This window comes from Podarcis raffonei, chromosome 2 (assembly GCF_027172205.1).
Source record: "Podarcis raffonei isolate rPodRaf1 chromosome 2, rPodRaf1.pri, whole genome shotgun sequence".
NCBI classification, from domain to species: Eukaryota; Metazoa; Chordata; class Lepidosauria; order Squamata; family Lacertidae; genus Podarcis; species Podarcis raffonei.
The window spans coordinates 97,851,339-97,873,921 of record NC_070603.1 but is presented as its reverse complement, the minus strand read 5'-3'; the positions used below and the strand labels follow the sequence as shown (position 1 = coordinate 97,873,921).

Genomic DNA, 22,583 nt, shown 5'->3' with positions numbered 1-22,583 from the left:
CCGGTGCCTCTCCGCGCCCCGCCCCCGGGCCTTGCGTCACAGCCGCTCGGCCTTATGGGAGTCGTAGTGCAGCGGGCGATAGGGCTTGGTAGGCAGCGCCCCCGCGAAGAACTACAAATCCCAGGCGGCGCCGGGAGGAAGGTGTGCGCGGAGCTGTGCTGTGGGCAGAGCAGAGCCCAGCCGAGTCCATCCAAGCCGGGAGTGTCGGGGCTGGAGAGCTGCTGCCGCTTCTGCGAGCCGCGGGGCGCACAGACAGGGCTCCAGGGCTGCGCTGCTTGGGGTGGGCGCGGCTCGCCTCCCTCGCCTCTCCGTCCTTCCCTCGCTCCCTCGCCTCGCCGGAGACATGCAGGCGGAGTCGGGGATCGTGCCGGACTTCGAGGTCGGCGAGGAGTTCCACGAGGAGCCCAAGACCTACTATGAGCTGAAGAGCCAGCCGCTGAAGAACAGGTGAGCGGGGGGGGGGGGGGCTGCGGTCCGGGGCGCGATCCTCCGTCCGTCGCCACCCCCACCCTTTCCCTCCAACCGTATACAGTATATAGTTATCTTCCTTTGCCCTTCTTGCCAGAGCAGGACCGTCCAGCCTCTTCTCCCCACCCCCTCCCTGCGCCACTCTGGACTAAATCTGGAAGGGCGACCTGGCCCTGCTTGTGTGAACTCCAGGACGCGGGTGCAGATCCGCAGCCCATCTCCAACCTTTCTGAAGGAATTGCGGGTGGGAAAGCGCTACAAAAACCGGACGCCTTTTTTTACCGCCCTAAGCCCCTTCTTTCTCTTTCTCTTTCTCTCTGCAAATTCCCCCTTCCTTCCAACTTTCCTCTTACTTGCACCCCCCCTCTGCCTTTTCTCCATCTTTCCGACGCCCCCCTCCCCTTACAGCGCCGTGTGTCCCCATACCACTCTCCCCACCCCGTCAAATAATCTCCTCTCTCTTCTCTGGGTCGAGGCGCCTCGCCTTCTGCGCAGGACCTCCTGTCCCAGCTGTCATTCAAACCCCTTGACCGAAGTCGGGGTGTGTTGTTGTTGTTGTTTGCAAACCCGAGCCGTTGCCCGGTGTCCGGGAGTCCCCTTCCCTACGACCCCCTTCTCCTCTTCTGCCTCCGGGGAGAAAGAAGGAGAAACTTCACCGCAGGACGACAACAACAACAACGCACACGCATGCTTCGCTCGCTTGGCGGGTGGGGGAAATGACAGGTCGTCGTTTGCCCTCCGCCCCCTTCCTCCCCGGCAGCGCCTGTGGAGAGTATCCCTCTCTCCCTCTGGCTCCGCTTCTTTTGCTCCGACACCTCAGAGCAGCTTGCATAGGCTCCCCCACCTCCCCTTTGGGTTTTCTTTTCTTTGCAAAGGGGTGTGTGTGTATGTAAGTAATGTGTGTGGGCTGGCACGGCTCTGCAGGGTGCCAAGGCGGAGGCGGAGGCGCACATTTCACTTAGGTGCGAGAAGCGTGCGTGGCAAAACAGACCGAGGGTGTCAGCAGTTCGTGAGCACGCCTGCTCGCCCCCCCCCCGCGTTGGGGCTATTTGTTGGTGTCTCTCTTGGAGGGGGGGGGGGAGAGAGAGAAGAGGAGGAGGAGAAAAGAGGGGAATGTTACAGAAGAAATATATACCCAGCAACTATGTGCCTGCTGTTTACTTCTGTGCTGCTGAATCAGGCTGTTTGTAAAAGTTTTTTTCTCTCTCTCTCTCTCTAAATACATTGAAATGAAACATCTTTTTACAGATTGAAGCTATATAAAGGCAGCCATTTAGCGAGTGGTTCCTGCCATAATAGCAGTTTTGTTTAGTGTGTGTTACTGTTTGGGCGAGGGAGGAGGGGCCAAGCCCTGTGGCTGGTATTATGTAAAGGGTATTGTTAGACATTCTCACCAGAGGCATTATCTGGCCTTGACTAGGAGTTACAGACTTCCACTAATAGTTAAATGGGTATGAAGCAAAGCAGAGCGGAGAAGGAACGGCTCATCTTCCCCCACCCCCATCCCTTTTCCTTGTAGTGAATGTCCTGGACTGGCTGATTTGGGCAGATTTTTGAATTGCAATAATTTTCTATATTGTTGAATTGTGAGCTTTCCATCCAGGAGTGGCCATGTAAATAAACATCGTGGTTTTTTGGTGTGTTTTTTTAGGGGGGGTAAGGCAAGGTTCTGGAATGTTTCAGACGGATTGTATTGTATGAGGATAATGAGCTACAGCCATGAAACTAAATAGTACTCTTTACTTTCTTCCAAAGTATGCATTACACCGACTATTACATTTGTTCTCTGTGTAAATGCTGCTAACTCACGGCAGATTGAAAACTAGAAGCGCATGCACTTGCTTTATAGGTAGATTCAAGCGCAAGTAAATATAAAGTCAAGCGTTTTAAAACTCTCTTAGAATTGCTGCAAAGCGGAAATAAAAAGGGGCTGGTTGGTCAGCTTCTCTTTTTGTGCAGGTCCACAATAAATATAATAGAGCTTATATCTGGTGCATATTTAGATTTTCTGCAGTTGGTGCTCCTATTCCTGTTACTCTGATGTGAATGGAGGGATGTTTGTGGAACTGTTTTGTTTGGCATGGTGGAGAGGAGCAACATTGTATGGCATGGCCACATTTTGTACTGTGCCTGGGAGTATTAGAGGAAGGCCAGGCCAAGCTATGTTACTGGGGAGGGGGCAAACTTTTCCAGCTCAAGGGCTGCATTCCCTCCTGTGCACATCCCACAGTGCACTGGGGTACATCCCAGTGGCAGGTACAGAAGTGGTGTGACTTCTATCTCTGTACTGTTACACGAAAGCCACAGGTTTCTATACACACACGTTGTATCCAGGCAAGCAATAGGTATTATCGTACATTCTAGCCAGGCAAAGCATTCAAGGAAGGCATGCCCAGTTGGTAGTTTGAGCCCCATGTTGGGCAAAATATTCCTGCATGGGGGGGTTGGACTAGATGACCCTCGTGGTCCCTTCCAACTCTACAATTCTATAATTCTACGTCAGGCAACCCTAATCCGGCCCGCCAGTCGATTTAGTCCAGTCCCTGTGGCAGTATATGTCTTGGGGTAAAATCCTTAAAAAAGCTCAGCAACTTCAATACTAAAAAAAATCTCACAACCACTTTGGTCTGCCCTCACGCATCTTCACTTCATGAAATCTGGTCCTCTTTGAAAAAAGCTTGGGCACCCCTGTATGCAACCTCTCTTTCAAATGTGTCACCACCTCTCCTTTTCCCACCCTTTTGAGCACGATTTGCATTGGGAATTTCAATCCGTTTGGTGCTATATGCACGGATCAGGCCTATCTAGGGCTTTCGAGTTTGGCTGTTTTGTGATCTCCTCTCCCTGTGCGTTTTACACCTGGCAATATCAGTGTGGGTTTGAAGGGTAGCGTTAAGCCCCAGGGCGTTACTTGGAGAGTGAAAGCAGTTTCCTCCAGACCAGTCTCCTGCAGCTATTGTGTCTAGAGGGATCTGGGACAGGAACGCTTTTGTGGACTTGCAGCCTAACCACCTTGGGGTTAACTTGGATAGGCCTTCTGTGCGGATCTTGAATATGCAGGCCAGGAGGAGCCAAATACTCCATGGCACTAAGCCAGGCATGGACTACAATTCTCAGCAACCCTAGCATGTGCAGCGCCTATGGCCAATGGTTGGGGTGATGTGAGTCAACCCCTGAATGCCCTCTTGGTAGCTATCCCTGGCCTACCCTTACTGGCACAGCTCTTTGTGATTCTGGACAAGAATATTTTCCAGCCTTACCTGGAGATGCTATGGATTGACTTTTTGTGTGTGTATGCAGAATGAGGTCTACTGCTGGGCAACATTCCTTGAAGAAAGGTAGAACCTGCTTTTGTAATTGTGATCTATTAATTTAAATACATTTATTATTGTTGTTGTTGTTGTTGTTGTTGTTGTTGTTGTTGTTGTTATTCTGTGAACCACCCTGAGACCTGTGGGTATAGGGCAGTATATGAATTCAATAAATAAATTCAATAAATAAATAAATAAATAAATAAAAATTTTATTTTTCAGTTTAACAACAATAATTCTACATAAAACAATACATACATACATACTGATTTTGACTTCCCTCCTCCCATTCCCTGGTTTCTTGTAAAATCATTTTCAAAACTACATCGCCCCCCTAAATACATTATTAAAACAAAGTATTGAAATAAATGAAATTTACTACCTTCTCTATGATGCATGTGTTTCATGTTCTAAGAGCACTATGAAAGGGGGGGGGGCTTTGTTGAATGTTTCAAGATTCTGCTTTGCAGTGTTTTCTTCTTGGCAAGCATGCCACTTTCAATTGCTTCCTGAATTAAAAGCTGTAGATAGATCTGTTGTGTTCGTGCTGCGCTTGTTTTCCATGGCTTCCTGTTGGATGATCTTGGATAATTCCCCACATATCACTAAACTATGTGCAAAATATTAGGTCCTTTGTAACCAAGGTGTGCTGTAGTGTTACATACTGTGTAAAAAAAAAAGATCGGGAATACTTTTTCTTCAAACGCAAAGAAAAACTAAAATACTTTGTAATACTCCTGCAGTATCCTTCATCTTCTTTTGAAGGAGAGTGATTCTCATGCTGGAGGTTTTTCCTTTGAGTGTGTGGTCTGGGGGTTGAGGTGTGTGTGTGTGGGGGGGACAATGAGGAAAGGAGGGCTGATGATGAATTTCATCTAGGCCATAGACTGGGGGGCCTACAATCGCATGCTAATGTCGGGGAACTGTGATAAGAACTTAAGCTTGTAAGTTTGTGAAACTTCCCTCTAAAGCCCGTAACTTCCTAGAGCAGAGATAGGGAATCTGTGACCATGTGGGTGTCTTTGGGACTATACTGCCCATCACCACCAGCCAGCATGGCCATTGGTCAGGGATGATGGGAGTTGTAGTCCAACATTTAGAGAGACACAGTTCATCATCCGGAGGTGCCTATCACTGCCCAAAAGCCAACAAGAGAAATGTGATCTCAGTATGACATATCCAAGTAATGAATAAGATGAGAACAGCAAAGCGCTTTGTTTATTTAAAAAAAGTGCTGTAGAAATTAATAATAATGATAAATATGGGTCTTTTTTTGTTGTCAGCAGTCTCTAAATCTGATCTGAAAGCAAGCCAAGTCGCTATGTTGTTTTTGTAATTACTAACTCTTTTGAAGTATTGCTGTTTCTGGGAGTACGTTTTCAATTAAAAATTGGGTACCTGGGTTACACAAAACTCGTTGAGACAGCAATCTGCTCTCTTAACACTCTGAAAAGAGCCACACACACTGATGATGCTGTATAAATGGAAAATATTGCAGACTTGAATCAATATAAATGCTGACTGACTTAATTTGGCAGTTGTTAAGTAGGCTCACTGTGGGAAACTCATCAGAGCTGTACTTTTCACCCACCCCTTTCCCCCAAAATCTCAGCTGCATTGGAAATTATTATGAAAACACTTGATATATTGTTATTAATCTACAAATTTCTGTGAAGCTTTTCTTGGTGTTCAAAGCGGTTTACTTCAAAATAATAAAACACATCAGGACAAAATCACTGCTGCAAACAACATCAAAACAGCACATTGTTGCTTCCCATAAGAATCTGGTTTGCCACTGCAAGAGACAGGGACCTGGGCTTGTTGAAACTTTTCTCCAGCATGCCTCTCTTAATTTTCTTAGGATTCTAGTGATGCATCGCAGGAGACTTTAAAGTCCCCGGTTTTCAGAACTAAGGGTGCGTTGCTCTTTATCGGAGCTGTTCTCACTGTAGAACAAGAATGGAGAAACCTGCGGCCATCTAGAGCTTGCTGGTCTCCAACTCACATCAGCCCCAGCCAACATGGCCAATGGTCAGGGGTTCTGCCCTTGCACAGGTCGGCAGAATCAAATAGCTAATAGTTTCAGGGATGCAGCCACTGACCCTTGTGCTTTGTTTGAGTATGAGAGCATCAGTTGATTTTCAACTGCCCACTCGTACAGCCATGTTCAGGGGTTGAAACCTGCATATTCAGTATCAGTAACATTTAACAATGAGGAATTTTTTTGTTATTCAAGGTTTTTTCTTGCTAGAGTTTTGCCTATGATGCACGCCTGCCATCAAAACCTATCTTTCCTTTCACCTTTCAGAAGCTGCGCTGTTCATCTATGAACTATTGTTTATTGATGGCTTTATTCTGGGGATTGGAGTGCTTGTAAACACCCCATGACATAAACTGAAGCATAGCCAATGGCTGAAGGGGCTTAGTGGTGGGCCATTTTAGCCAGGCATGCTTCCATGGGGAGAGCATTCAACAAACAGGAAGCCACCGCTGAAAAGGACCATTCTTGTGTCTCCAGCATATACACCTCCCTTGGTGAAGCCACACAAAGAAAGACCAGGGCCTCAGAGGATGAAAAGCAATGACCATGCTGGTCCTGAGCTATATAAGGCTTTATAGGTCAATTTAATTAGCTGGTTTTTGTCATACTCTTTACTGCCCTGTTCCCCAGTAGCCAGAATTACAGCTTGCTACTGCTTTCAGCATGATATATTATTGCTGTCTTCAGCATGGGCATACTCATCTATTGATAGTACAAAGTGTTGCAGGGCTTCTGCAAAAATCTAAAGTCCCTCAGCCAGTGTAACACAGAAGAGGATTACATCTTAATATATTTAACTCATTTATCAATACTAAACTCTCTCTCCCTCCCTCTCTGTGACACAAATTGTAAGGGCTTCACCAGAGTTCCAGAAAACTATTGTTGAGCATCTACCATTTTTATTCTTTCTAACTAAATGTTTTTTTTATTTTTCTTCAGTCCTTTGTAAAATGTAAGTCTTGTGGTACAATATAATTCTTATTTCCATTGTGACTATGTTTTTGTGTGCCCAGAAGCAGATTCATGTAACACTGATATGAAGTTCCGATCAGAACATACAATTGGCTCAATGTTGAATTCTAAAACATTGCCTATCAGTTTTTCAGAAATTAAAAACAATCTGTTTGAGAATGTGATTTATGAGAAGGTAAAGTACCATCTTTCATATCTGGTTGTTTGAATCTTGAAGTATCCTTAATATAAAGCAGTTCTACCCCTTCCAGAAAGCCCTTGATAAAGTGTCTTGTTCTATCCATTCTGGAGTCTACTTCTTCATTCATTATCTTCTGCAAAGTCTAATATTCATAGTGTTAGGAATTCGTGGGTGATAGACCACTGTGATCACCGGAGCAAACAAATGTCAGAATTTAATTGATACTTTGAGTCTTAAAACTGGCAAAACTTGTGTGTATTAGATTCATGTGTATTAGGCCAGACCAGTGAGTATCAAGCTGTGTGCTAGACAATGGTAACCCTCTGGAATCAGCATGTGTTAAGCCAGGCTGGCTTCCCGTGTGATGTGATAACTTGGGAATGCGGCATTAAGAAGAACACAAAGCATCAAAGGGGTGAGGCCCCTTCACTCTACAGATGAAGCTAAAGGTTAGAGAAATGGAGAAGGTGTCATGTGACAGAGACACCAAGCAGCTGGCAGGGCATGATGGTTGATGTCTGTTTGAATCCAAGGGAGGAGGCAAGACCCTCTTGGAGTTTAATGCTGGGAACCCCTCTGTCATAGGCTCAGGTTGTATATATGTGTAAATAAGCCATATATCATAAAGACACCACTGTCTCTGCTGTACCTCTTTTCCAAAAGGAAACAAGGACTCTGGCTAGATGCCCCTGGAAGTCCCTGCAATCTCGCACTGCTGTGGAGATTGGGGTGGTATGCAATAATAGTTTAAGATCACTAATGAAAAGTTCTGTCCTCAAAAAGTAACAACAGAAGTAGAAGTTGTTCTGTGAAGTTCTGCTTAAAATTAGCAGTAGAAAAGTCTAAAGATGTCTAAGTGCGATCTTTCAACAATTACGGGCTCTGAAACTTAACCAGGCTCGTCTAAATTGCTTTACTATGCACACATTAATTGTAATGTGTGATTAGATTTCATGGAATTGCATTTGTTAAATGATATTAGTATAATCAATAATTTGATCGAATGTGATTTCTCCCCCCCCCAACCAAATATATATATGTATACTATGATTATTATTTGTTAAAGCGGCCTTGCTGGAGTCTCTTCCTCTTGAGTAGTTTTGCACTTCAGTTTGTCCAGGCTACTGTTTATATCTGTTCCAGTTGTGCAAGAAGTGGAAAATATCCTTTATTTAGAACAAGTCACATGTGCTTTATATTGAGGAACAGAGCTACAGTGTAACAACATGTGTCTTCGTAAAGGAACAGAAGCAAAAGCTGAGGTCCCCCCCCAAAAAAAATCCCTTGTTACCATTTAACATTGTTATAATGAACTCTTTATGAATGCAGTAGTTGGGCAGAAGGGCGATTAATGAGAAACTTTCTGCATTAGTCACATTAAACAGAAGTAGTGACTCCAATACTTTGGCCACCTCATGAGAAGAGAAGACTCCCTGGAAAAGACCCTGATGTTGGGGAAGATTGAGGACACAAGGAGAAGGGGATGACAGAGGACGAGATGGTTGGACAGTGTTCTCGAAGCTGCGAACATGAGTTTGACCAAACTGCGGGAGGCAGTGGAAGACAGGAGTGCCTGGCGTGCTCTGGTCCATGGGGTCATGAAGAGCCGGACATGACTAAACAACAACAACAACAACAAGAAGTGGCCTATATCTTCAGTGGCAGTAAAATGATGCCTAAAGTGAGCCCTCCAGAGCTTCATGGTGTCTAGGGAAATGAATTTCTCTAGATACATGCTGCAGTTACAAAGAATAATGTTTGCTATCGCATTTCCTCTGCTGCTGCTTTCATTCTGAATTCAGGGATTGAAAATGTTCTTCTCCTGAGAACTTTTAATGCTCTGCAAGTGGGAAACAGGAATACACGGCTTCTCAAATATACCCTGATGAATGAGTAGCAAGTAATGTTCGGTGGTGAGACTAGACCAGAATGCAGAAATTCAGGAGGCATCATATCACAGGGCTTGTCTAGTCTGGGGTTTTTTTTGGCAGATACATTCTGCAGCATGTTTATTGACACAGTAATGGTGCATTAGTAGTACTGTTTATTTATAATGGACAGTCCACACATTCTTTGTCATCATCATCATCATCATCATCACCATCATTATTATTATTCCTCACCTTTTCCCCTGACAGACTCAAGGCAGCCTGCAGATAAAATATTAATAGGAAAAAACCTCCCTGCAATCATTAAACAACAATTAAATGTTAATAGAAATAAAACTACATATAAATATAAAATATCTATTAAAAACATACCAATGATTACAATAAAGCATCACAGTCCTTTCATTAAAAGCAGTCAGTTCCCAAAAACCTGTTGTAACGAGAAGGTCTTCCCCCTGCTGGACAACAGTGGTTCTGTCATGCTTTGCTGATGTTACTACATTATTGATGTCTGGAGGAGCCACTCTTGCACTATAGTACAACAAGAGTTGTAAACAAGAACATGAGTGGGATAAAAGGTTACAGGATTTCAGCAGGAAGGACTTGCACTGATTGGAAATGAAGCAGCGTGTCTGCCCTCAAACCTTTTGCAGGCACAAGCAATATTGGAAGCATATGAGCACAAATAATCATGAGTGCACAGTGGGAAAAGCATGTATGGTGAGGACCACAGTGTGGGGACCCTGATTTCTGTTGTGGTGGTTTCACATTCTCCAACCTTTCACACACTTTTAGCAGCAGGCAGGGCGACCGGGTCCCAACACCCTCTCCCTCTCCTTCCAAAGGAAGCTCTGTCCCTCGAACTTCTCATTGCTCAGAGCGAGGGCTGCAGGACAAGATGACGTGATCCAAAGAACTGAGGCAGAAGTTGCTGCAACCAGCTAGCCCATGCACTGAAGGAGGGGGAACTCAAAGAAGCTTGTGCTTCCTCCTCCCCGGCTTGAAGAATCACAAGATCGGTGATTAGAAATATTGCGTCTTTCTCGATAGCCCTCCCTCCACCCTGATGTTACAGAGTAGATCACTCATGTGCCTGTGAGCTGGCTGCAGTACTGCGTCTCCCAGCTCTAAGCAGAAGTATTTTTTGTGTGCCTCTCTCCAGGGGCTTTTACAGAATCATGGCTTTTGTGTGTGGATGTGTATATTGCAGGAAGGGGATGGGTGGCCTTCTTAAGCCCAAGGGTCATGTGGCGATTTAGGTTGCATGGCAGTGGGAAAGGTTGGAGACAGCAGTGGGTGGAGCCATTCGCCCACTCATGGGGAGCATGCGTTTGGGGAGGAGAGGATTAGCAGCCGCACACCCATGCGCCATCCTGCCCATGCACATTCTTCTTCCTCTTGGCCTGCCAAGGGGTGGGTTCGTGGGCTGAGTGAGCGTGCTTGCGACAGGGCATGTGGCACCTGGGCGAGGGCCATGCTCCATTCTGCCTATCGCAGCAGCGCTGCAGAATCCAGCAGCGACGGCAGGAAATGTTCAGGAGCCAGCAAGGAAGATTTGAGGGGAAATATCATTTGCAAAATCATCCATTAGTAGGATACAATGGTGAAATCCTCCTATAAAGAGCAGAGCCACACAAGGTGGGTAAGGAACTAGCACGTATCCCAAGTGTGGCTTCCTTCTCTATATTATTCTAAATACTGTAGATGTATTACAGTGTGCAGAAGACAGTAGTGGTTTTCTACCAGTGGTGATTCACAGGGATGGCCCTGTACCAGAGCCACCTACCTCTTTAGTCTGGGCAGCAGATTCTTGTTAGGGAAAAAGGTGTGGGAGTTAGTAATAGTTTCATTCATGTTGCTGAATGCCCCAAGGAGCGCAACTGTATAATGTTCAATTGTCCTAATCAACATAGTTCAGTTATTCATAACAGTGCCTGCTACCCTTAAGAGTATCTGCTTCTGTCTAACATCCCCTTTTCAGTTTCTTAAGCATCCACTCACTTTAAAACCATTTCTTTCCTTTGGGCCTCTGACATAGTTTATAGTTGTTGTGGTTATTTCTAATCCAGAAACTTTGCTAGGTTTTCTTCACATCTCCCTGCATTTCCAGTTGCTCTCCTCTCTCTCTCAACCTGCCCATCAAGCATGGAGAGCTTGACTAATTCCACATGTCAATTACCACTTCCGGCATGAGTCAACATAAGTGCTTGTTGTGGTGATTGCTTCATTTAAATGTTGATCATAAGGGAATTGCATTCAGTGCACATGCTCTCTTTGGGTACAGCCTTGTGATGGTTTATGCACGCGCGCACACACACACACACATACATATATATATACATATACATATACACACAGTGGTACCTCAGGTTACAAACACCTCAGCTTACAAACACTTCGGGTACCTTGGGTTAAGAACTTTACCTCAGGATGAGAACAGAAATTGCGTGGCAGTGAGAGGTCCCATTAGCTAAAGTGGTACCTCAGGTTAAGAACGGACCTCCAGAACGAATTAAGTTCATAACCAGAGGTACCACTGTATATATATGTGCATGCATAGGATAAAATTCAATATATTTTAACCCTACTTTTGTGTGTCTGGGCTATATCCAATGAAGTTGTCCTGTTCATGCGAGCACGTCTGTCTGCACAACAGGACTTCCTCTCCCCCAAACCTTCTCCAGAATTTTAGGGGAATCCCCAGAACAGATTGGGGAGCACAGAGAGGTGTGGGGTGTGTGGGTAAATTCTTATGCTAACAGGACAACTTTGTTGGGTACAGGGCTTTGTGGCTTTTAGCTCATTATTTATTTCTGATGTGAATTGCTTCCCATGAGAGTTATTGAAGCAATATATAACAATAAAAAAAAAAAAACAATAGCCAGCAAAAACACATGCAAAACAATGCCAAGTTTAAAACAGGTATAGGCTGGGATAATTTTTTAAAAAAAACTGAAACAAGTACCTGAAATGCTTGTTGAAAAAGGATGGTCTTTAATAATAATTGCCAAAAAGGACCACAGAGGCAGCACCTTTCTGATATGTAATGGAACGGGCGTTCCAAGGTTCGGTGCTGCCACAGTGAAGGTCCAATTGCCCCATCGCATAGAAGGGAACTCTTGATAAGATGATGTCTGCAGGAGCCCCTCTTCTTTTCTTTTATTGGGAAGTTTTTTTTATGTTTGTCATTTTATTATGCCTTTATATGTGCTGGGAACCACCCAGAGTGGCTGGGGAAACCCAGCCAGATGGGTGGGGTATAAATCTAATAGCAATAACAATAATAAATGTGAATATTTTGTTAGCTCTGTTCTTTTGGTAAAGTGACCTGGGAATTCAGTAGAAAGATGGTATGGAAATGGGGAGTGTGCTTAAATAACTTAAAGTTGTTCTGTAATAAACTGAAAAAAGACAATTAAATTAAAGCCCTGTTCAGAGTGTGTGATGGCGAGGGAGGTGGGAGGGAAAGCAGAATACCTGGTTGGTTCAAGGCATAGTGCAGACAGAAGGTTTTCAGATTTTGTCAAGTTGTCCGATTGTTGCTGCCTTACTGTTAACAGTGATTGAGACTGGAAGTGGATTATGGGGGGGGGGGCTCTTTGGGGAAGTTTGATACTGGCGCACGAAACTTATAGGAAGCTTTAATGAGACTCGAGAAAACCCTGATTCACTGATTCACAGCTCTTTTCTGCCACCTCAGTGAGGCAAGACAGCTATAAATCTGGCTTCCTCAGGCTATTAGGCTTTGTTTACGGCCACACTGAATCATCATAAGAACTAGATAAAGAAACCTCAGACGATAAATATAGAGCGTAGAGCATAAAGCAGCTGAACAAAAGGCAGATGTAAGCATATCCAGATTTCAAAACCCAAAGGGTGTGCGCACCCCTTCTTCTCAGAAAAAGAGCTGGATGGAGGGGATAGGTTGTGTCATTTAGAAGGGGAGCTCTGTACAGAGTGGGTCGGGTTGCTAGATTTACTGTGGCTTGCTCAGATTCAATGCTGAACATTCCTCAGTGTTACAAGAATGAGCCTAGTGCTTTATCTCCCTCCCTTCCTCCTGTGCAGCTGCAAGGAGGAGTTTAGCAGCTTTCCCCTTCTATCTTTGATTAGGTGCAGCTGGTCTTGATGTCCAAACATGGATGGGTAAACCCCGCTTAATCATAGCTTTGGTTTGTTACGAGAAGCCAACTTCAGCCACTTAAGAGGTTTTGACAATTTGTTAAATAAAAAAATAAGATGAAAAAGAAGCCATAGTTTTATAAAGGAGGAGGCATTCGCCCTGGACATATGAAGGTGGAAGTGTGAAGAGGGATAGCGACATGCCTACAAATGATGGTTTGTTGAGGCTACCTTAGCTTCTCGGGCGTTTGGCATGGAACTGTAAGGGCAAAAGCATACAGAGAGTTGGGGGCATGTATGTTGGTTCCACCCCCAATACAGTGGTACCTCGGGTTACAAACACCTCGGGTTACAAACACTTCGACTCTGCTAACCTGGAAGTAGTACCTCGGGTTAAGAACTTTACCTCAGGATGAGAACAGAAATCGCACGGGGGCAGCGGGAGGCCCCATTAGCTAAAGTGGTACCTCAGGTTAAGAATGGTTCCAGGTTAAGAACAGACCTCCAGAATGAATTAAGTTCGTAACCAGAGGTACCACTGTATTTCCATGCATGCTTACTTTATCCTGCACCCCACCTTTGTATATTTGGCGCAGAGGGCTGAAGGCAGCCTTTAAGTACATTTGCCCACCTAGTTGTGCATTTGGATCTTCATTGGGAGCTATACTTCTACATGGTTTATTTTGTTATTTGCATTTCTATTCCACCTTTTTCTCCAAGGAGCTCAAGGTTGGCCTACATGGTTTCCGCCCCTCCTCATGTAATCCCCACGACAACCCTGTGAGGAGGCGGCTTGTGAACACATTCAGGCAAAGGTGTTATCAAACCCTCTTCAGGCTTTCGTGCTAAGTTTGCAAAAAGGTTGGGAGTGCAGCTGGTAAACCTGCATAGATACATCGCAGGTGGAGCACACACATCCATATCCCTTTACAGCAATTTCATGATTCTTCAGTCTTCACATGTCTATGTTAAATCCCTGAAGAGGGCTAGGGTTGTCTCAGGAAACCATAGTTAACACTAACAATCGTTTAAGGTTTGGATAACATGTTAACCCCACTAAATATAAAGGATCTCTCCCCTCAACCCTCCCCCCCCAAAACTGCAACTCTCAGCCAAAGAGGGGAGGTTTAATTTCTCTGATCTAAACATGGATCCCCTGTGTATTTTCCCCTACTGTTCTCTAGTTTAAGCGCATTGTTGATTGCTTTGCCTCTGTTTTAAATTAACATTCAGCGTTGATTCGTTTTGTTTTAAAGCTATATGCAGTGAGGTCTGTGCAACTTGTATGGGGAAGTGATTATATTGTTCTTTTGTGTGTGTGTCTGAATCGGATCGTCCAGCTGTGCCTGGAACACAGAGCTCCGGGGTCATTGCCTGTTTTAATAATGATTGAAACTAGCAAATGTATTTTTAATTTCTCTTACTCTTTTAGTTTATTTATTGCTCAAAAAATGTATATGCCACCCAATCAGCCAAGCTTCAGCTTTGTTAACAATACATTCAATTAATACTAACGATTAGCACAATAAAACCCAAACTGGTAAGCAGCAGAATAAAAAGATTAAATTATGCAAAAAGCATAATACCTTCCACCATGGAACAAGACCAAATTTCGGGTATCCCTTTAAAAAGTCTCTGGTGCTGAAAATGAACGAGTAATAGGTAGACTCCTGGAAATGGGGTGCAAGCTCTGAAAAGGCCCTCTCTATCTCTCTTATTATTAGACCTCTTTTCTAACGCTTTATTCTGAAATCTTTAAGATAATATTAGTTTCTTGTTAGCTATGTTGCTTTGATTGTATACTTTATCTTCGACTTTCAGCAATGTTTTATGTTGGGTGGTTTTATTCAATGTTTTGATGTGTTGTAAACTGAGAGTTTTTATTTACAATATAAAGTGGCATAGAAATGAAATGAATAAATAAATAAAAATAAAATCTATAAACTCTAAGAAACTTAAGATCTTGCTGCACTGAGCTGATCCACATTGTAAGTTCATTCATCTCTAAATGGGCTAAAGTACAAGCAGGATTAGGTCCAAAAGCTAAAAATAGAAATGTAAATTGCCTGATAATGGGTGTGGATAAGACATTCCTCCTATATATATATAAAAGTCCCTCTAGTAGACTGACTCATCTCTCCTTGTGGAGCAAACAAGAAAGCATAGCTGGTGAAAAGTGTGTCTCTGCCTTTGGTGAGTAAATAATCAAATGAGAAATGACTTGATTCCCTTCAATAGCAAGAACACTCCTACAGACAGAGTTAGGTTGTTTCCACTGGCCTTCCAAAAGTGGTGGAAAAGGGATGTAGGGAGGATGCTATGGGGCCCACACAGTTTGGGAGGTTAAAAATAGCTGTGTAATTAATGTGTGAAGTGTCATCATGAGCACATGGCTTTGACAAGCATGAGTCACCTTGTAGGATTGCATTTAAACTTGGTAATGACTTCCCCTTGGCTTCCTCGGTTGTTGTGGAAGTTATGATAACCTCTGAAATGTAAACTTCACAATCTGTTGCTTAAGTTGCTTCACCTGTTGCAGGTGGAGTTAGTGGAGTTTGCAATATGAATCTGCTCTATAGTGTAATGCATTTCTGGATCAGAGTCAACATCAAAAGTTTCATTGCTCTTGTAGCTAGGACCTAGCTCTCCATACAGAGTGCTGGCAAGAGGTTTCTGTTTCTCCCACACTTGTTCAAGAAGAAAATGTGGAGGTGCCAAATAACTTGCTAGGATCCTGCATGTACCAGAGGTAGCAGACTACTGAGTTTGCAATTGGGTTCAAAATTTTCTCTTTGTGGCAGAAGCCCTGTGCCTTTAATGGCTGCATAATGGACAGAGCTTCAAATGGTTCACCTTATCATGATTTCCCATAGCGTGGAAAATGCCACAGTTTACCTCTGAAAGCCAGTTGCTGGGGATCAAAAGCAGGGAGGCCTTGTGGTCTTCCTGCAGGCATCACTTATTTTTGTAACTATGGTTCAGTTGCTGAACCATAGTTACAAAAATAAGTGATTGCTCTCCACGGTGGTGAACCAGATGCTTCTGAGAAGCCCACCAGCTAAACCTGAGCACAATGGCAGTGGCCCTTTCATGTTTCTCAGCATCTTGTATTCAGAGGGAAATTGTCCCTTGAACCAAGAGAGAGAGAGGGGGAGGGAGAGAGAGAGAAAGTATGTAGCTGTCATGACTTGCATCTGCTGATTGCTTTAAAATGAGCTTAGAAAAATTCAAAGAAGATAAATAGAACTTAGTTTTATCTTCCTTGAATTTTTCTGTCTCTAATGAGCATAGCAGTGAATCAAATGCTAGCAGAACATTGCCTCATCACTTGCTGACACCTCATCCTCTTCCTGCTCTGAACGGGGAGAATTAGTAACATGCCCTGCAGCCAGGAGCCTGAGATGGGAAGCTCCCATCTCAGGCACCTGTTAGTAAGGTAGATCGGGAGAGCATGGAAGGATTGGGCGGGGAAGGCAAGACTGACAACTTGAAATGTTCCACCAGTCAATTCAGTTGTGAAGTTGAGCGTCGGTGTCTGTGAATGTATCGCGCGAGCTTTCTGTTTTATAGTTGTCTTCGTTGTTTTTGAAGGTATGTAACCTCTCAACTTGTCACTGTACTGTATTTACTGTACTGTAGTCCCGTCTGGACACATTTAAATGGAAAGAGTCTCTTGAATTGTCTTGGCACCAAACTGAAATCTGATTTATATAAATCCTCCTCCATATGTTACTTGTGAACCAAGATACAGGACTTTTATCTGATTACAGGATGTATGCTTTGTTCAACAAGAATTTCAACGGAGAGGAAAAAGGGAAGGCCTGAGGTGTCCCTAATTGTTTCCGGGGTATTATAATGCTGCTGAGCTTCGCTGTACCAGTCTAATACCACGTATTATAGCCAGTCTGGGTAGAAATATATGGCTATAGCATGCCTTTTGTTTCTAACAGCCCCTGCATTTTATTATGGCGGTATATTTCAGTGGGTTATGTTTATCTCAAATATGTATAATGCCTGCTGACTTTAATATGGTGTAAACCTAGCATGGATGGAGACCCTATGACTCTCCAGACTTCTCATATGAACCTACCTGGCCCCTGAGATCATCACCTTAGGCCCTTCTTCTTGTGCCTCCTTTACAAGAGGTCCAGAGGATGGCAACATGAGAAAGGGACCTTTTCTGCAGTGGCTCCCTGTTTGTGGAATGCTCTTCAGAAAGCAGCTCGTCTGGCGCCTTCATTACATATCTTTAGGTACCAGGCGAAAATGTTTCTCTTTAACCAGACCTTTGGCTAGTTGCATGGCCTTTTAGATGTGTTTGTGGGAAGGGTATTATTTGTTTGTTTTTGTTTAATTACATATTATGTATTTTTATGTTGTGAATCGCCCCGTGATCTTTGGATGAAGAGCAGTATACCAATTTAATTAATAGTAATAGTAATAATAGTAATGTTGCTGGACTCCCACTCTCATCAGCATCAGCTGGCATGAGCAGTGGTTAGGAATTATGGGAGTTGTAGTCCAGTAACATCTGGAGGGTCACAGGTTTCCTAGCTTTGGTGTAGTAAAGAAAGCACAAAGGAGGAAAGTTAATGAAAGGTTTTCAGCGCAACTTCTGGCTTCAAACGAAATAAAATCTCATACTGTTTGGGGCATATCTGAAGTGTAGCACTATTAGGAGATGTATGAATGTACTGTGTCTCATAGAGCCATTAAATTTTGATTTATTAAATTATTTAAATGCATATGTCAACTGTATAATATGTAAAAATCTCTAAGTCAGTCTTCCTCAACCTCAACCCTCCAGATGTTTTTGGCCTACAACTCCCATGATCCCTAGCTAGCAGGACCAGTGGTCAGGGATGATGAGAATTATAGTCTCAAAACATCTGGAGGGCCAAGGTTGAGGAAGCCTACTCTAAGTGGTGTGTATGGATATTTGGTGCGGTTCTGTGGAGGCCTTCTGAAGATAGATTTGGATCAATCACTTTAAATCCAGTTCAGAACCAATCACAACGCTGTACTTTTACAATAAATGTAAACTAGACTGTAGAAAGGAGAACTGGTTTGGTGTGGTTTTTTTTACCCATCAGTGGACTCTTTCTGTGAGGTAGGATTCTTGTGTAGGTGGATGGTTGTAAAATCTACCTCTGAGCTTGATCGATTGGGAAAGGGAAAGTTGGGTTAGCTTAGTCGGTAGAGCATGAGACGCTTAATCTCAGGGTCGTGGGTCTGGGCAAAAGATTCCTGCATTGCAGGGGGTTGGACTGGATGACCGTAATGGTACCTTCCAACTCTACAATTCTGTGATTCTATGATATGCCAGCAGCTGCAAACTGATCTGAATAATGCAATATCTAATGGTCTTAAAAAGTGTTTGGGTTTCATAGTTGCTATATGCAACTTTTGTTCGGTGTTTGCTTTGAGTGGTTCAGCGCCTGCTATGGCGTTCTGAAGGCTATTGCCGAAGGGCTTTTTTGCTGTCCCTGTGAGAACAAAAATATGGTGGGCTCAGCACTAGCACTTTGATTTTTCATTTTTTGGGGAAAATTCCATCCTCTGCAACATGTTCGCATACTGTTTTCTATGGAATGAGAGGAACCATTTGGACATTTCCTGCCTCACCCCACCCTGCTTTTTGGCTAACAGGCCATGTTTTGTTCTGTCGTCATATTTAATTTCCAAATCTGTGAAAGGGAGTATAAGCCCAAAGGTTGGTCTGTTTTCTGGAGCAGTAGAAGCAACTTGCAGGCTTTACAGGCTCTACATTTGGGAAATAATCATATTACTTGCTTTTTGCATACAGAAATTAAATACAGAAAAGTATTTAGTTGGGGGGGGGCAGAAAATAATAACCTGGCTGTAGAAGAGGAATTGGGAGCCTTTAGGCTACTGTGAAATTGGGGGCAAGTTTTAAACACAGGAGTTGCTAAACAAAAACAGATTGTCTAGGGTGACTGTGGAGAAACTGAAGACCAAGGAGACCTGAACAGGTCTATCTGTTGTGTGATGCTGAGATATTGTGACAGAGCACCCATACCTAGTCCTCCAGGTGTTATATTGGATGATAGATAGCCTTGCTACCTGTCACCCCATTCTTAAACTTTGATTTCCAAATTAGACTCACACTATTTCCTTTTTTTAAAAAAAATGACACACATCCAAAAATTGTAGAGAACTTTGCTTCCTATATGATTGATTTTTCTACTGTCAGATCAGTGGTCCTTTTAGCCCAGCCTGGTAGAATCATAGAATCATAGAGTCGGAAGAGACCACAAGGGCCATCGAGTCCAACCCCCTGCCAAGCAGGAAACACCATCTCAAAGCGGCTAACATTCTCCTTTCCCTTCCTCCCCCACAACAAACACTCTGTGAGGTGAGTGGGGCTGAGAGACTTCAAAGAAGTGTGACTAGCCCAAGGTCACCCAGCAGCTGCATGTGGAGGAGCGGAGACGCGAACCCAGTTCCCCAAATTACGAGACTACTGCTCTTAACCACTACACCACACTGGCTCTCTAATAGTAGATGCTGACCAAGTCACAGGGCAGGGGTTGAAACCTGAGACCCTGCTTAAGTGGAAATGCCAGGGATGGCTCCTTTTTGCAAACATAACAAGTTGTAGCCTGCACCTGCCATGACCTAGCCCAGGGAACTGGATCTTGAGGAGAGAACCCTGTCCTAGGTATCTGTATACACTCCTTAGAAATGTAGTTCCATACCCCGTGGACCAGAGGAAATAAGGCTTCATTGGAATTCTGTGAGTAACTTTTGAGAATCAAACCTTTTCGGTTTCCGGTTTTGAAACTTGGTGTGGCTGGGTTTCTGTTTCTTTGGCAATAGAAGGTAGGAGGCAGATGGTTATTGAATCACCTGGTTTAATTCAAGGTGTCTGTTCTCCTGATTTCATATGGTGTTGGGAAAAGCTAAACAGTTCTTACTTCATAGTGTCTGGTGCCCGCTATTTGTAAAACGGGCAAGGAAGTTTATCCCAGGTCCAGTTAGGAAACTTGTGTGTTTCCTTTCTCTGCAAACACATCACTTAGCTTTCTTCTTTGGCACAGTTTATGAAATACAGGGAAGATAATGCAGTCATTAAGACAATACTTGCCTATCCAGCCTGTTGTTGGTAGCTTTGGAACTCTGTCCGCTTTACGTACTCTGCTCCTTATGCAGAAAAAGAGCACACCATAAATGTTTTGCTAGCACTTCACTGAAGTGAGATGCTTTGGATTCACCAACAACTGTGGCTGTGTTCCCATAGCTTTCTCCTGGAGTGATGGAATCGATGGTCAGGTTGAGGACCTTGTTTTCTTTACAGTGTATATATAAACCATGTGCCCCTTGTGTGGAAGACCATGCTACCAAGTCCTCACAAAGAATGCTTTTATCGATATATTTTGCTTGGAGAAGAGAAGTTTAAGAGACCATCTTCTAATATTTCAAGGACTAGGATCTGGACCAAGGGGTTCAAATTTCAAGAAGGAACGCTGTAGTTAAACATTAGGAAGAGCTAATGACAAGGGAACAGGCAGCCTTGAAAGGTGATGGACACTTTCAAAATACGTTTTTAAGCAGAGGCTGGATGGACATTGATCAGGGCTGCATATTTCCTGTATCAGCAAGATGTTCAACCTTTGTGGTCCCTTGTCACTTTACGAACTGTTGAAAGTGTTCTTGGCTTTTCTGGTTCTTCCAAAATGGGGGGGGGGGGGCGGAATGGAAGGCCGTTTTGGGCTATGGATGTTTTGAGCTCTGTATACTTCAGGATGCTTTGCAGTGGGTGGATGAGAGATGTTCAGGATTGGTGTAGTGTTTTTTTTAAGGCACGGCCTCACTCTTGAGGTTCTCTTTTGTTTACATTTTTGTGGAGTGACTTGTCCTTGTGGTTGCAACAGTGGAGCTGAGGCTCCTGCTAGGTGTTAATGTCTGGAGCCCAAAGGCAAAATAGCTGTATGACAATATAACCAAAGACTCATCTAGTCCAGCTTCATGTTCCCGCCATATCCAACCAGATGCTTGTGGAAAGGCTGTAAGCAGGATCTCTGTTGGCAGTTCTGGAGGAAGATAAGTGTTGTTATTCAACTGTCCTTCTTTTCTTGCCTGTGCAACATACTCCCTTTCTTGAAGTTCCCAATCACCAGCCCCTATCTATTCTGTAGACACGAGGGCAAAGTGATGCCCATGTTTCCGTAGACATGAGGGAATAGTGATGCGGTCCCATGTTGCACACATTATCAAGTAAACTGTGCTCCCTTCTTGGGGTTTATATGCTAGTGGTGTTGCCGTTGGCTCCTGAATTGGAGCTGCATGTTCTGATGTTCATTGGGAACGGAGAAGTCATCTGTAGGTATCTCAACTGATGGAATAAAAATGGCAGTGTTTTTACTTAAGCATGGCATTACTGCGTTGTATGTGGTAGAACTGACTTCTGAGTGTCGCTACTCTTCCCGGCACTTCTTCAACTCTCCTTATTTTTGCTCCTTTCTGTGCACTATTGGTATTGTGTTACTGTTCCATCAACGGTACCCAACACCAGGAGAAATCTGCAGCGCCAGGGTAACATTATGTTCAGCCAGTGCAATGGAATGCATTTGGAATTCTATTCTGTTCCCTGCCCAGCAGGTGCATCTCAATGACAGGCTCTCAGTGTTAGCAGGGTATGCTCAGAAGAACAAATACATGCTTCTGCGATCGCTGCTCCAGTGCCTTTACAATTATTATTATTCATGACATTAGCTTTCTGGCTGAAGTGTGCATCATAATGCAGAGGTGTTAATGAAAGTACTCGAGCTATTTGAGCGAGCACTAACTTGTCTGTTTTAATGGTTCTCAATAGCAAGTGTGTGTGTGTGTGTGTATACATACATACATATATATATATATAGAGAGAGAGAGAGCGCGCGCGCTATAGCGCATAAGCCACAGCAGCATTTCTGTAGCACTGCTGAAATGACTTGACAATAACGTAAGTGTAGCCTTTGGCTTTTTGTATCACATATTAAGTCTTTTTTTCCTTTTGAGAGGTACACTGAAGACTCCTTTTGTAAATGGGGAGCCAAATTTTCATAAAGAATGTTTTCATACTTCCATCTCATGCTATAAATCCAAGCAAGGGAGGAGCTCATAAGGCTTTAGGCAACTTTGTGTGCCAGCTCTTAAACTCCATATCCTCTCACTATAAGGACCCTGATGACTTGTTTTGTAATTATTATTCAGTTTTAGGCAGCATGGAAATAATAAAAATAAATGAAAATGGAACTGCAGGGGCCCTCTTCAAGGTGTGATCATGCAGTGGCCATTGACCTGCTGCCCCCATGGTTATATGTCTTCTCTTGACCCAGTCCTTCATATCAATACATTAGTCATGGGTTAACGCTATAGTCAGTGTTCAAAACTCCCATTGTTCAAAACTCTAGGTGCATTTTGTGACAGGGAATTTCATTAGTGTGGGATGTTTCTGAGCTCTGGGCGCAGTACTGCGCCTAAGATTTCAGATTAAAACTGCAGACTTCAAGGAAAGGAGGTCCTTTTTCTGCCTCACCACTTCCAGTTACTCTCTGAAGACTGGAGAATAGACCTTCTGAAAAATATTTGGTGGG

The 22,583-nt window shown here is 43.7% G+C and overlaps 1 protein-coding gene across 5 annotated transcripts in view; it reads left to right on the top strand.

The window, feature by feature from the left end:
* The first annotated feature begins 148 nt into the window (after positions 1 to 148).
* Positions 149 to 22,583, top strand: part of MITF (melanocyte inducing transcription factor) — a 136,002-nt gene continuing 113,567 nt past the window's right edge. For 2 of the 5 annotated variants that reach the window (XM_053378222.1, XM_053378220.1), the window contains exon 1: positions 150 to 447. In XM_053378222.1, the coding sequence (XP_053234197.1) occupies positions 344 to 447 (104 nt within the window). In that variant the 5' untranslated portion in view covers positions 150 to 343. Of the gene's footprint in view, positions 448 to 22,583 lie in introns of all 5 variants that reach the window. The other 3 variants (XM_053378219.1, XM_053378218.1, XM_053378224.1) reach the window with 2 other exon arrangements.